The sequence below is a fragment of the Catharus ustulatus genome, chromosome 5 (genome assembly GCF_009819885.2).
Source record: "Catharus ustulatus isolate bCatUst1 chromosome 5, bCatUst1.pri.v2, whole genome shotgun sequence".
In the NCBI taxonomy this organism is placed as follows: domain Eukaryota; kingdom Metazoa; phylum Chordata; class Aves; order Passeriformes; family Turdidae; genus Catharus; species Catharus ustulatus.
Genome location: NC_046225.1, coordinates 1,413,464 through 1,428,186, shown reverse-complemented (window position 1 = coordinate 1,428,186; position 14,723 = coordinate 1,413,464). Strand labels below are relative to the sequence as shown.

Below are 14,723 nucleotides of genomic sequence, written 5' to 3'. Positions count from 1 at the left end.
CCTCAGCCAGCATCCAGCAGCACGGCTCCATGGGAGCTACATCAATTTACATCAGCTGAGGGACCAGCCCAGGCCCTCCCACCTTCCCTGGGCAGCAGCAGAGACCAAGTGTAAAAGCTGCCAAACCCCAACAGCTGCACCTGCAGCACCTCTGCTGCCACACAGCCCAGGCCAGGCTGGAGCTCCTGGGCTGGCACAGGACACACAAGTGTCTGAGCCACGTCCCTGCTGGCACTCAGCCCCTCCAGGGGTGACAGCAGCCAGGTTACTCTAAGGAACACCCCCTTCTCTCTGCTGGGCAGTGAGAGCAGGGTGGAACTGTCATTTTTGTGTGTGGGTTAACCAAGTGTTTTCCAGTGGGATGTGCTGCATCCCCAGCTCTCCCAATGGCAGGTACCAACTAAGCACCCTTAGCACAGGTGACTCAAAGGACTTGCATGAGCACCCTCTTAACTAGGAATGCAAAAACCAGTGCAGGGTAAAGGATTACACTCCTAGGACAGGAATATAAAATAGTAAAAAACAGTGCCATGATCTTGACTAAAAGGGTTTCTTAGCTTATTATGTCAACTTCATACAACCACAAATGCCATTTAACTGCAGCTACGGTACCATAGGAGTTTGTTTTTCTAAAAAAAAATACAAAACCAAAGCCTCTTGTCTTTAAAGCAACCTTCCAAGTAATCACTTTTGGCACTAGCGTTCCCCATGTAAAAATAACATGGTGGTTTTGGTTTCTAGTTTACTTCTACTTACAACTATAACCTTAAGGAATGGGAACTGGAGACTACCAGGGAAATACAGGACGGGTGGCAACTCCCTTAATAATTCTGGCTCAGGCAGATAAATCTGAGTCCAGAACATCCCACAGCTCCAGAAGATGCTGGGCAGATCACAGATCAAGCCTCCATCATCCAATTGCTCTCCCACACCAGTCAGACTTGAACATAAAATCTGAAGGTATTCTTCTAGAGAAAAATTAAGATCATGTCCCTAGCCCACCCTTTAGAAAAAAAAAATATTTTATTTGATCAGGCTGAGAAAAGGCCTGTTTCCAGTCTGGTAATGGGGAAAGCAAATACAGACATGCAGCAAGAAATTAAAAACAACCTCCCAAAACTTGTAACAAACCCTACAAAGGGTGTGGGTGACATCCGCTTACTTTTTCTTGTCCTTGTCTTTCTTGGTTTGTTGAGAACCTGCCTGCTGAGCCTGTGACTGTAATAGCTGAGCTGCTGCCTTCTTCTTTTGAAAGTTGCTCAGCTCTTCCTCAAGTTCCTTCTTTTTGTCTTCCACCTTTTTCTTCTCTTCTTGGTGAGTCCTCTTTAGATGGTCAAACTTTTCGTGGAGCTGCCGGGACAGAGACACAGAGGATTGGCTGGGAAGAGGAGCATGTTCCACCCTGACTTACACAGAGGATGGGCTGGGAAGAGGAGCATGTTCCACCCTGATTTACACAGAGGATGGGCTGGGAAGAGGAGCATGTTCCACCCTGATTTACACAGAGGATGGGCTGGGAAGAGGAGCATGTTCCACCCTGATTTACACAGAGGATTGGATGGGAAGAGGAGCATGTTCCACCCTGACTTACACAGAGGATTGGCTGGGAAGAGGAGCATGTTCCACCCTGATTTACACAGAGGATTGGATGGGAAGAGGAGCATGTTCCACCCTGACTTACACAGAGGATTGGCTGGGAAGAGGAGCATGTTCCACCCTGATTTACACAGAGGATTGGCTGGGAAGAGGAGCATGTTCCACCCTGATTTACACAGAGGATTGGCTGGGAAGAGGAGCATGTTTCACCCTGACTTACAGGTAATGATGCCCCCAGTGCTCCTGCAGGCACTGAGCCCTCCCTGTGCCTGCCTGCTGGGAAAAGCCCTGCAGTAAACACCCCCTGGCACACAGAGGGAGGGAATTCCCACACTTGCACACCCCCATATTCCATCCCTTTGTACCAGGGGACTCCATCAGGCTCAGTAAAGCAAGCTGGGCACTGAGGGCTGCTCTCCTGGCTGCAGCTCTGCAGCAGCACGTGCCCCTCCAGCAGGCTGAGGAGCAGCCCCAAAGGACATTTCCTGTCACAGCCCTGCCCCAGCCCTCCCAGTTCCAGCACACTCACATCCTTCTCTGCTTCCTTCAGCTCTGCTTCCTTCTCCTTCACTCGCATCACAAACATCTGCCTCATTTCATCCTCCTTCTTCTGGAGCTCGCCCAGGAATTCATTCCTCTTTGCTTCATAAGTCTCTTGGAGACTGTGAGAAACACACAAAACCCAGTCAGAGCAATGTTTCAAGCACACCCATCAGCCTCCAGCTTTTGCAGACCTTGGCATTTAGGCTGATTTGTCACAAAGCATGGTCAGAGTTTCCCGACTACACCAAAACCCGTCCTGGCTTGCTAGGTGGCAGCAGTGGGAGGGAAATCCCTGCTCAGGATGCCGTGCATCACCCAGCAGATCTGTGTAGCACACCCGGGCTGCAATCTGCCCCTGTGCAGCTCATTAGGCACGACACTGACACAGAGCAGAACTCATCTGCACTGCTCACTGCTAACAGCTTGATTTAGATAAAGCCATCCAGGGAGACCTCCCCTTCTCCTTTGGGCCTTCCAAAGCATCAGCAGCCTTCCTCCTCCAAACAACCATGTCACTGCATTCCTTCATTCCCCCTCTACTCCTTGCATTCCTTCATTTCCCCAGCACTGAGACAGGCAGTGAAGATTTGGGACATAAAATACGTTGTCCACGTACCTCTGAGATTTTTAAAGCCTCTTAGGAACTCTGGATGTCAAATTCCTCTTTTGTTTTATTCCTTAAATGGATTTGGATAGCCCAGCCATAATGATAGTGTGGGAATGATAACTATTTCCCCAAGAGGCTTTTCTGAAGACGTATTTTTTAAATGAAAACTCCACTGAAGTCACACGGACACGTTGCATCTGTGTGCCTAAGGAACACATTAACCACTGGGCCAGTGGAATATCCTAATTTCAATAAAGTCAAGCTTTTGCTTTTCCTGGCAGTGTTGGGGGTTTTCATGGCTTTTTTATTGGTTGGGTTTTTTTTTTTTTAGGGGATGCAATATTGAGCTGGGGAATACAACTTGTCAGATTATCCCAAGCCTTGTATTTAACTCTGCTAATTAATAGGCACTTCACTTACTTCCTAAAATACTCTCCAGACAGGATGCCCAGAGCTGTTCTGGCACAGCACTGGCACAGCCCCAGAGAAATCACACCATTCCACATGACCACACCAGCTTCCTACACATGGAAGCAAAAATACTGATTCTAAAAATGCCAAAAATCCTTTCGTGGGAGAGCAGGGCAAGAGGCATCTTTGGATTCTTAGCTAAGTGCAGAACCAGACCTCTGACAGCACACAGACTTCAGGAGACTCAAAACAAAATCACTCTAGAATTCAGTGTTGGATTTATTAATCCTCTGACTGTGGACACTGAAACTTAAATTCCTAAGCCCTTCTGAAGGATCTGGCAAAGCCCGAGGGCAGGTGAGCCTTGGCTGCTCAGTGAGCACAAACTGAATCTGCAATTAGTGACAGGCTGTCCTAGGGAGCAGCAGAGCCTCACAGAGTGAAAAGGAAAGCTCTGCATGCAGCTCATCAGATCCTGGACTACAAACCACTTCTTCCAAAGCTCAGTTCCAAAAGCACAATGCTGGGTGATAGGCAAGCAGGAAAAGCCTGGCAGGAGTGAGAGGGGCAGGGGCTTCCTGTTAGATTGTCCCAGATTCAAAGCTTAATTCTCTGCTGCAGTGACTCTGGCTTCCAGAGAAGCCAAGTTCTCAGAGAAACTGGCCTGGCAACTCCCAGGCTGCATGTGAAAAAAACCTATTACAGCCCTAAGGAATAACAGTCCAAACCAACTGGGATCCCTGCAGCTTCTCACAGGCAAAGATGACAAGGGAATTGGCTTTTAAGTACACAAACATATGAACCTAAATTACAAGAGTAACTTGATTTCCCAACACGCCCCCACACAGTGAAGGATGCCCTGGCAAATAATATTAGTTGAGAAAGGAGTATTTTGGAAAGCTTAACCAGAGCAGCAGAGAATTGAAGCCCACAACACAGGACAGCAGAAGGACCTCTGTGCAGAGAGACCCCATTTCATGGAGTTGGGGCCTGCTGGGATCCTGGTGCTCCCTCCTGATCTGCAGCCAAGCAAGGTGGGGCTCTCAGACATCACCAGTCCCCTTTTCCACACCTCACACAAGCCCCTACACAGCACCCATGGTTTGCTGGGACCTCCTGCCCTGCCACCCCTGAGATTTGCCAAAGGCTCCTTTGCTGTTGGCTGATGCAAGCTGGCTGAAGAGCAGCAGTTCCTGTGGCTCCAGGGGCCAAGATGCAGGGAAAAGCATCCTTTGATCCCTGAGCTCAGAGAGAACATCTCCCTCGTCTGAGATATACATCAGCCTCGGCCAAACAGCTTGGGATCATAGGCTGTGTTTGTTTATTGGAGGGAAAAGGCACCCAGAGTGAGCCGCTCTGAACTAGCACGTACCAGATGGAGAAATTCTGTACATTTTCATTTCCTTTCTACTTATAGCTCAGTCAAAAGAGGCCTCGTGTACAGGAAGCAATGGAAATTCCTCAGATTCCTCCAAAGGAAGGGCTGAGCCCATCTTAAGCCATAGCTCTCCAGAAAGGAAATCCAATAAAGCTTCACACTTGGGCTTAGTAACAGAGCTGGGCTTGACTGATTCCAGCAGTTTTTGCAGCAGAAGAAGTGCAGCTGCATCAACTCAGTAAGTCAGAAATGAGACCCCAAACCAACGCCAAACCTGGCACACACGTGTGTCACAGGGGCAAAGCCCCACTGGTGCACTGGAATCCTGACTGCCTTCCCTGGAGACAGAGAGGAACGTGGGATGCTGTAAGGCAGGGTTGTGATTATTGGGGAAAAGTTGGGGAGGAATGGGAAACAGGAAATGAAAGGAGAAAACAACACTCCCTCTCAAATTCCCACACAGCTGTTGTCCCTGGCTAACAGCTCGGGCTGCAGACCAACAAAGCTGTCTGACAGAATGAACTATGTGTGCAGCAAGCAGCCAAACCTCAGGCATGAGGCCGGGGCACCCTCTTCACAGCTCACCTTGGGCCAGCTGTGAGGAGCTCCAGGAGGGTCAAAGATCCCTCACCCAGGATGTCCCCACGGGCCACCCTGAGCACACGGCTCCAGGTAGGAGCTGCAGAGCACAGCAGTGCTGAGCTGCAGGTGCCCACCTGAAAGGTTTGCTGTCTGGGTCTGTGTCCTTGAAGCCCATCTCCTCCAGCTTGCAGCGCCGGTACAGCTCGTAGTGCCGGGTGTGCGTCTGCTCCCGCAGGTCCTCCATGTTCACCCGGATCAGCATCTCCCGCAGCTTCACAAAGTCACAGTGGTTTTCATTCTCAACTGCACAACGACACAGAGACAGCATTAAACGCTGGAGCTGGACCCCAGTGCAGCAAACCCCAGTTCTTCAGGCTCACAAGCCAAAAATGCTGTGCTGAACCGGGGCTGGAGCCATCCCACGCCAGCACGGCCCGAGTTCAAGGCCTGCACTGGATTTGCAAGATCTGTGTGCTGCCCATCTGTCACAGGGCTCCCACCTCCCCATCCATTTTCACACCAGCAAGGTGATGATCCGTTTGCTCACAGGATCTCACTTCCCACTCAAACCCACTTGAAATCCCAGCACTCACAGGGGCTCACACAGGCAAAGTCTAAACTGCATCTCAAACTATCTGTTATTAGTTTTCTGGGAACAGCAAGAACCCAGCAGGATACAGGTCAAGTCCAAGACCTCCCAAACACATCAGCTTCTTTCCTAACTGTTTTTCCCAGTATCATCCTCTGGTGAATACAGCTGAAGTCTCAGGGTCAGCTGGTATTACTGAGAAGCTAGAGGGTTTTGCAGGATTGCACTGGCAATGCTCCCCTGCAGCTTCCTGAACCATTCTCCAGTGAGACACACAACTGAAGCCACAGGGAGACCATCACCTCAATCCTGTACTTCTCAGTGAAAGCAAGGATCAGCTCTGTATTTCTGGCAGCTTCAGTAAAGCCTGGGCTGCAAACAGTGCCCTGGCCCAAGTCTGCCCTCCTGAAGGAAGAAGCTTTTGGCTCCATGGCCAGATGTCCATGTCCACATCTAAGCTGTGCTTTCTCAAGCCAGATTTTGGTAAGGGCCATCCAGTGACCAAAGTGTCTCGGACCAGAAGGTGACAGGATGAGAATTTTGTGCCCCTGGTGACGTACCCTGTACCACACCCCAGGGGTACTGCCTGGCTTTCGCCATCTTGTTGCCAATCTTCACTTCTTCAGTGCTGCCAACCACGGCAAAAGGAAGGTGGACCTGCAAAAGGAAAGGGACAGCCAGGCTGAGGATTTCCTTTGCTGCCTTGCCAGAGATTGTTTCTCAAGAAAGCTGTTTACTGGGGCAGCTCTGCTGGATTTGGGTTGTTTAAACGCCTTTGCAATTCGTCTGGTGTTTTAGGAAGAGCAACAGGACAATCTGGATGAGAAACCTGATCAGACTTAAAGGTCAAAATTCTGAAGTCCTAAAAATACATGGTATGTACATATTTTCCATTTAATTACAAAGCACTGCTGTCTTAAGCACAGAACAAGTCTTACAAACTCAAACTGAATTTGAACACCGAGAAAAAAGAACGGTGAAACAATAAAAAAGAAAATAAAGTACATCCTCTCAGGGAAGGTAGGCTCAAAATTCAGGGGGATTTTGCTGCTACAAGGAACTGCTAATGCTTCCTCTTAAACAGGGCAAAGCTGTGAGCAAGGGGAAGAGCGGAGCTGACCCAGCCCTGGGCTGACACGGCTGAGTCATGGGGCTCTGCTCCGTCCAGGTCTCTCCGTGGGTGTGGTGGTGACAATCTGGGATCTACTCCCAGAAGTGTGGCTGCTGAAGGACAGATCTTGCCTCAGCTGCCAGGCCAGCCCTGTGAAACTCTTCCTGCCCTAACAGCATCCAAAGGGGCTAGGTGCAAGCTCTGGGAGCAGGAGCCATGTCAGCCAAGCTGTGGTCACAGGCTGCGTGGGAAGGGAAGGTGTCAGGGCAGAGGAGATGGGATTATCTGGCAAAGAGGTTTCCCAGCAGCCAGGCTGCCCTGAGGAAGGCAGAACACTGCACACAGTGCACCCTGGTAGGGCCACATCCCTCCTCTGTGCCAGCTTCTCCCTGCTCAGAACACTGCAGACAGGGAAGGGAGCAACAGGGAGCTTTGGAGAGGGTCTGACATTTGGCTGGATGAGGTAATTGCCCATCTACAAGCCCTTGAGCAGGAAACCTCAAAACAGCCCTCAAGTAGCTTAATCTGAGGGCACTTGCTTTAGGACTGGCACATCCTCTTGGGGCCAATCAACACCTCACTGCCAGCAGCCCTGAGTTCAGGTTCTTCCCTTTGCTCCCCGAGCCAGGCCCACGGCAAACAGCTGCTTCCCTTGGTAACCCCCACCAAAATGCTTGGTCCAGTCTAGCCCTGAGTGCCCTCAGTGCCAGCCTGTTCCCAGAGGCAGGGGAGGAGGTGACAGCCTGATGGCCACGGGCCCTGCAGAGCACTGGAACATCAGTCCTGGTGCCCTGCTCCCACCGGAAACCGAAACAAAGGCGGCAGGGAATGAATCACCCCCACTGAGCAACAAGTGGTGGTGTGGGACAGGAAAGCCAAACCTCAGCTCTCTGCCTCCCATCCTCTTCCTTCCCCCAGACGGGAATGCTGCAGCAGGGGAAGGATGTGAAGACTGCAGCAGGGGAGCAGTGCCTGGCACACAATGAAACGTGTCACACCGGGCGTCTCCAGCCCCCAAAAGCCTTCTGGCTAGGCTGATGTCCGGGCTTAAATCGCAGTTTTAAAGCCAAGTACAACACAGCACGGCCATCAGGGACAGGCCCAGGTAAAGCAAGGGCAGCACCCCCCAGATAACATACACTCATGGTGGCATTGATCTCGGCCACCGTCTCCTCGTCCGTCGGGAACTGGTAGATCTGGACGCCGTTGCTGACCAGCTCGCTCATGATTTTACTCTTGAACTTGTGCAACTCGTTCTTTGCAATGGTGTCAGCCTTGGCAATGATGGGGATGATGTTCACCTGCAAGACAGGACAGCACCTCCACGTACAGGGCTGCACAGGCTGTGTCACTGCGAGAGGACAGAGCAGGACACGCAGCAACAGCCCTGAAGTGCCACGGATGAACGTCCCTGGGGCTGCTGCTGCCAGCAGCACCACCTCAGACAGGATTTCCAGGCAGCAGAGATGATGGCCTTAGAAAGAAGTCAAATGCAATTTGGCAACATGCTATTTCCTGTCCTGTCACACTCCCCTCCTCACCCGAATTGGCTGGACAGGAAATGTTGTCATAGATTATTATGAGCTGCTCCAAAAAAATAAGAAAGGAAATGACCATCTCTGCACATCCCCTGGTACTGCAGCTGGCTGGATTACAGCAGGAGCCACACTCAGACAAAGCCTGTCACGGGCCCTGGCTCCAGGAATGTCACCAGGAACAGCAGAGGGGCAGCAGAGGTGCTGTCACCCCACGGGAGGTGGAAGCAGATGTCCCTGTGCAGCCCTGGGACACACAGGACAGGGGCTGGCAGTGACACAGGCACACTTCCCCCACCTGTGTGCCCTCACATGCCCCTGGACACGGCTGAACTGCAGGATCAGGGTTCACTCCTCCCTGCACAGCTCTGAGATGAAAGATGAGTTAGTGACTGTCTTCCCTTAACAGGCTGTTGGCAAGGAGAGAGATCCTGCCTTCCTTGCCCTTCTCCTCCCCCCAGAGGGACACTTTCTGCTTTTGATCTTGCAGGTCTGCTTTTCCCTGCAACAGCAGACAGAAATTGTACTGAGGATAACAGTAATATCGACCTATATGGAGGAATTTCAACTACAGTACTTGAAAATCCTTTTCTATTACATCACTTAATTCTGTTTGGAGTTATTAAATCCCCCCAGCCAAAAGATAGAACAGGAATGTCAATTAGCTCACTTGGGATAAATCTCCATAACCTCATTTTCAGCTGAAGAAGGCAAGGAACTTTCTCCATCACCACATAAAACCCAATCGATTGGCCTCTCTAGGAAACAAAGAACCACTGTCATCACTGACGTCATGCACAATCAGGATCCAATGAGCCAAAGGTGCACAGTGGACTGATTTAAATTGCTTAATCATGATGGAAAGGAGCACAGAGAAGGCTCAGTTTAGCTACTCAGGCTCTGTACTTGTTTTTCCTAGAAGAGGTGCAATCTCCTTTGAACCATGGTTGAAACCAAGCTCACGAGGGTACCTGGAAAAGCAGATGCCAAGTAACTGATTTATTCAGATTCTTGACAGCTAGAACTACATTTGCCACAGCAGATCAAATCACTGGATTTGTCTAGCTGGATGTGGTCAGAGCGAGCAGACACTGTACTGCCATTTGTTTTTCACTGATTAGAGAGACGACCTGAACTGTCTTTATTGACTTTAAAGATTAGCTGGGGAGCACATGGCCAAGTTCCCTACCTGAGGCAGAGCTGGGAAAGAGCAGGACTCCAAACTCTCAGTACATCTCTGCAGCATGTGAAGCAGAATATGTAGCAGCTCACCCAGGGTACTGTCTCACACCTTTTGTCTGCAACTCCCCACTAACAAACCCAGACCTTATTTTCCTGAGCAGATGGCAAGGTAAGGAAAGCACTCCAGGGCCATGGTGACCCAGGCAGTAAGTACCTTACTGTCGAGCTTCTTCATGGTGACCAAGTCCAGGGACTTGAGCGAGTGTCCGGTGGGAGCAATGAAGTAGAGGCAGGCGTGGATCCGCGTGTCGTGGTAGTTGAACAGCGAGCGTTTGATCTTCAGCTCTTCCTGCAGGTAGGCTTCGAACTGTGCGTCAATGTACTCCACTATGGGCTTGTAGCTGCAGAGACAAGGCACACAGAAAAGCAGGGAATTGCCTGCTGGGACCACACTGACCACTGATGGACACTCAGCCCTCCACTGCGGGTGCGTGGAAACCACATTGGGAGAAATATCAGAAGAAAGCCCTGTAAAAAAAGCGGAGCAGAGGAGGGCTGGGAAGCCTCCAACTGGGACAGGGCACTGGGAAAGCTCACCTGTCATCCTTGTTGATCTGGTCTCCAAAGCCCACCGTGTCCACAATGGTCAGCTTGAGGCGCACATTGCTCTCCTGCAGCTCGTAGCTCCGGGCTTTCAACCTGACGCCGGGCTCGTTGTGCGTGGCGGGCTCGCTCTCGAACTTGGTGTTGAACAGAGTGTCCATCAGCGTCGACTTGCCGATGCCAGTCTCACCTGGGCAGTCAGAGGAAGCGTCAGGGTGGTGCCACTGCTCCCTTTGCCTCTTTCCCTGCCACCTTCACCGGGCTGAGGAGTTATTCCACTTGGGCAGCAGTGGAATTATCGCTAAGCAAGATAATCCCACGGGAACAGATGTCTTCAGAGACAGTCCCCATCTTTAGCAGTGCCCCAGGAACTTTCTTTGTGATAGCAAGTTGGAAATGATCTTAACTCCATGACTGATTAGTGGTTTTGTTTCAGCCTTTTTAAGGCATCCCAAACCCATAGTGCAACTTAATAAAAATCTGAGACAGAAATATACACTGAGTCCTTTAAAAAAAAAACAACAAAGCACACTGCTTAAATACCAACTTTTTAAACTATTACAGTTTCACTAATCCCCAGTGCAATTAGTAACACGGATGAAAGCATTAGCCTAAATCCCATTTTTCAGTCAAAACTGTTTGTTTAGCAATTACACCCTCAAAGAGCTATTGCTACCCATGCTGAGCAGGGGTGGGCTGAGGCAACTCACAGGGAAAGCCAAATCCTAAACTGATGGCACAAACTGCCCATGGCTCAAGTTGTGAATTTTAGGGAGCCCCTGATGTGAACTGCTGTGTTCTATGCCAAATCAGCTCTGCAGCGCTTCACATCCCAATCAGAAGTCTCACATTACAACACTGAAGTTAATTGTGTCCTCTCTCTAAAATCACAATTTTAAACAATAATGTTTTTCAAGGGTGAGATTTCTGTTCCTTGGCCAACTGCAGCAGTTTGTGTGAAACTTTAATACGGGGTGAACATCAGTGGAGAGGCACATTTCACAAGAAAAAAAAGAGAGGTGGATCAAATTGCTAATGGAGACATATTAAGCCATGCTAAGAAAGGCATATTTACTGCAAGAGAGAAAGGCAATTAATTTATGCCATTTTGATCAAAGAGCTGCCTGCTAATCGGGCTGTTCCCTGCTGGATTGAAATGGTTTCATGCTGCTATGAGAGTCACGTGAGGGCTGGTGCTCCAGTGTGCATTCTCTTATCTCCTCCTTCCACATGCAAAGCTGCACAGAGGAGTCGAGTTTGCCAGATTTCTTTTCAGGCAGCTCACAGAAATTCTCTGTTTGCTGTAGAAAAATCACAGTCAGAGGGTTGTGGGGTTTTTCCAGCTAATTAATGTAACTAATTAGAAGGGACAATACTCCCCTCTTGGAGGATTAAATGAACAATGAATGGAAAGATGATGTTTGGAGGCTGCACTGCCAAGCTAAGAGGAAAACCCAGCAGTTCTGTCCATCTCCAGAACCAAATTCTGGGTTCACTGACAAGCCAGAGCTGGCTCAGCTCAGCTCCCTGGGGCTGAGCAATGCATTTCCAACTGCAGAGCATCCACAGAGCACCAGGACAGCAGCTACCTCCCCACAGCCAGGAGAAGATGTTGCCTCCTCCCCTTTCACCCTCTGAACAATGTGGGGAAAAGTAACTCAGCTATTAAACTAACTTGCAGATTAAATAGAGCAGAGGACAGGTGGCAGGCTTTGTTCTCCAGTACATCATTTGGAGACTAAAAATGGCATCGTTTCCAAGAGGAGAAACTAGGAATGTAAGGAGACAGGCAAGCCTTGGAAGGGAAGGAATGCAATTTGGTGAGAAACAGCCTCCACACCCAACCCAGAGAAAAGCAGATTTAAGTGAACATCCTGGTAAAAAGACATTTAGTTCCCAAGCTCACTCAGTTTCCTTACGGGCAGCCTTTGGGGAAAGCTGGATGATCAAAGGGGTAGATTTTACCAGCCAGCACTTTCCATGTTTTGACTGGGGGACAGGGCAGAGAAAGGAATACTGGATTGCACCGTGGAGCAGCTCTGGGAACAAAGTGTCACTTCCCTGCTGGCATGGTCTGCAGAGGCTCAGCCCTGTGAATGTGGGGCTGTGCCCCCTGAGGGTGACCTACCCACACACAGGATGTTGAAGCAGAAGCCCTGTGACGTTGACTTGTTGACCAGCTGGTCAGGGAGGCTGTCAAAGCCCACGTGGCCGGACAGGGACAGGTTCCTGAGGTCATCGTTGTTCTGCAAGAACCAAAAGAAAAGCATTTAGCAGGGCTGCAACCCCCCTGTCAGGGAAGAAGTCCTCTCAGGACTGTGTTAGGGACATCCTGGGATGCAGGATCTGAGATGAGGTTTCCTTCCCAAATGCACTCTCCTTTTCCTTCTATCCATCTCTGCTGTGGGGCTCAGGAGCAATGTCCCCAAGCCCAAGGCAGGCAAACACCACCACACTGGTTCTCCGTGCCTGGCACCAATAAACCATGATCCTTCACCAATCTGCAACACCCAAATGCTGTTTCTGAGGCCCCAGCATCCCATGTCCCCAGGGTTACCCTAGGATTATTTAGGCAGACACCTGGAGAAGAGAGTGGAACATGGTCAGAGCTGTGAGCTGACCAGCTCCTGTTTAGCTGGTGAAGCAGCTGAGGCTGCCTCCTCTGTGTCCACTGCACAGCCCCACAGCAGAAACCAGCCAACCTTCCACTTCACAACTTCCCCAGCAGCATGGGAAACCCCCCAGACTCCCCAGTGAGCCTGGCTCTCTCCAGAAGCACACTGACAGTGACACAGGTTGTGATATGGCCCTGCTTGCAACTCCAAAAGCTATTCCTGACAGGCACCTGTGCAGGAAGCAGAGAGCCAAGGTGGTGCTTTCACTGGCTCAGTGTGCCAGAGGGAAGGAGCAGCTCTCAGCCTTGCTCTGTGCTCCCAGGACCACGAGGGAAATGCCAACATTCTTGCCCTTTTCCTGGAACCCCTGAGCATGACCACAGCAGGACACAGCTCAGATAGCAGCTGTGCCACTAGAGCCAGCTCCAACTCTTTCCAGTTTTTCCAGGCCTTGACAGGAAGGGAATAAAGGGAGCATGCTGCTTGGTTTACAAATAACCTCATCTGACACGAGGTGAGGAAGCAGGGCACCGTTCCCAGCATTTCCTGAGTGACCTCCAAAGCCCCTGGTGCTGCCTGTGCTGTCCTCAGCAGGAAAAGGAGCCAGGCCAGGCTGCCCAGGGGTGCCAGTCACCCCTCCTGAGCTGCTCTCCTCCTCGGGGTTCAGCTGACATCCCACACCTGACAGCATCAAAGCTGCTCTGTGGAGGGTGAGGGAGCAGCACAGACCTTGCAGAAGGGAGGTTTGACAACCCCCAGACTGTATCTGGGACCTTCCCACAGCAGCTCCATGGCCATGCACAGAGAAGTTCAGAAAAACCAGCCCAGTTACCTCTTGCCAGTTATTCCAAAATAACAAACAAATAAAACCCCACCAACTTGGTAGACCTGGAGCAGCTCTGTTGTTATTTCACATTTTTCACCTTAAGTTTGTTGTCCTTAATTTGGAAAACACTAACCTTTCTCCAAACCCTTCTAATGGGGTCACTCCACCAAGGCCACAGAAAACTGCAGTGCTGGGCAGCCTCAGCCTGGTTTAAAGATGCTGGAAGCACCAGCTGGTTTCCACAAAATCAGTGGGCTTTGGACCAGACATGGACAACTCTTTGGTTGTTAAGAACCAAAAGCAGAGGAGGACTTCCCACTCTGCACAACTGCTGAGCAGCTCCACTTCCCTCCTCAAAATATAACAGGCCAGCCACCAACTGCAGGGAGAAATGAGTTACATCTGGGCTGAGTGTTGATGAAAATAAACTCAGACCTAAAGAAATACAAAAATTCCCTGGGAAAACCGACATCTCCCAGTGAAAATACCTCAGTCTGTGCCAGGAGTCTGGGCAAAGGGCTCTCTGGGCCATGCTGAGCCTGGCACCTGTGCTGGATACCTGAGCCTTCTCTTAGCACCTAAACCAGGCTTGTGGTGGGTAAATGCCAGTTTACCAGCCTGCTCAGCTCCATCCCTCTGTGTGCTGGGACCTACCTACCAGCACCACACCACAGAAGCTCAAGGTGGTGAAGAGATGCCACCAGCTTCATTCAGGTGAGGTAAAGAAAAACCACCCCAAAAAGACCATCACCTCATTGACCCACAAATGGGATTTCCCTGGAAAAGGTCATTATGTGAATGGGTTAAATTAAATATTTGTAACATTTGTATTTCTAAAAATACTGGTGGGCTTGCGTTTATGACCAAGGGAAGGGAGCAGATCCCAGAAAGCAGTTTAGGGCCCATGACTCACAGGCTTCACACAAAGTGGTGGGTGGTGAGCATCTCCCAGCACAGCACCAGTATCTCTTTCCCCGATATATTTTGGGAAAGCGAGTCCTGCCTCATCATCAGTTGCTCAGCAGGAACAGGAGTTAGACTCATCTCTTGCATCTGTGTCAGTTATTTTTGCTGCAGACCTTCTCTGGTTTATTTCCCACCCCTTGCCTATTTTTTTTTTTCCCCTGCAAGTGGCAAACATCAAC

At 50.3% G+C, this 14,723-nt stretch overlaps 1 protein-coding gene across 2 annotated transcripts in view; it reads right to left on the bottom strand.

Moving 5' to 3' along the window:
- Nucleotides 1-14,723, bottom strand: part of SEPTIN11 (septin 11) — a 44,113-nt gene that overhangs the window by 10,284 nt on the left and 19,106 nt on the right. For both annotated transcript variants that reach the window (XM_033061282.2, XM_033061280.1), the window contains exons 2-9: nucleotides 12,266-12,383; nucleotides 10,132-10,327; nucleotides 9,749-9,935; nucleotides 7,957-8,118; nucleotides 6,267-6,363; nucleotides 5,252-5,420; nucleotides 2,126-2,258; nucleotides 1,163-1,350 (exon numbers count right to left, since the gene is read on the bottom strand). In XM_033061282.2, the coding sequence (XP_032917173.1) occupies nucleotides 1,163-1,350; nucleotides 2,126-2,258; nucleotides 5,252-5,420; nucleotides 6,267-6,363; nucleotides 7,957-8,118; nucleotides 9,749-9,935; nucleotides 10,132-10,327; nucleotides 12,266-12,383 (1,250 nt within the window). The remainder of the gene's footprint in view (nucleotides 1-1,162; nucleotides 1,351-2,125; nucleotides 2,259-5,251; nucleotides 5,421-6,266; nucleotides 6,364-7,956; nucleotides 8,119-9,748; nucleotides 9,936-10,131; nucleotides 10,328-12,265; nucleotides 12,384-14,723) is intronic.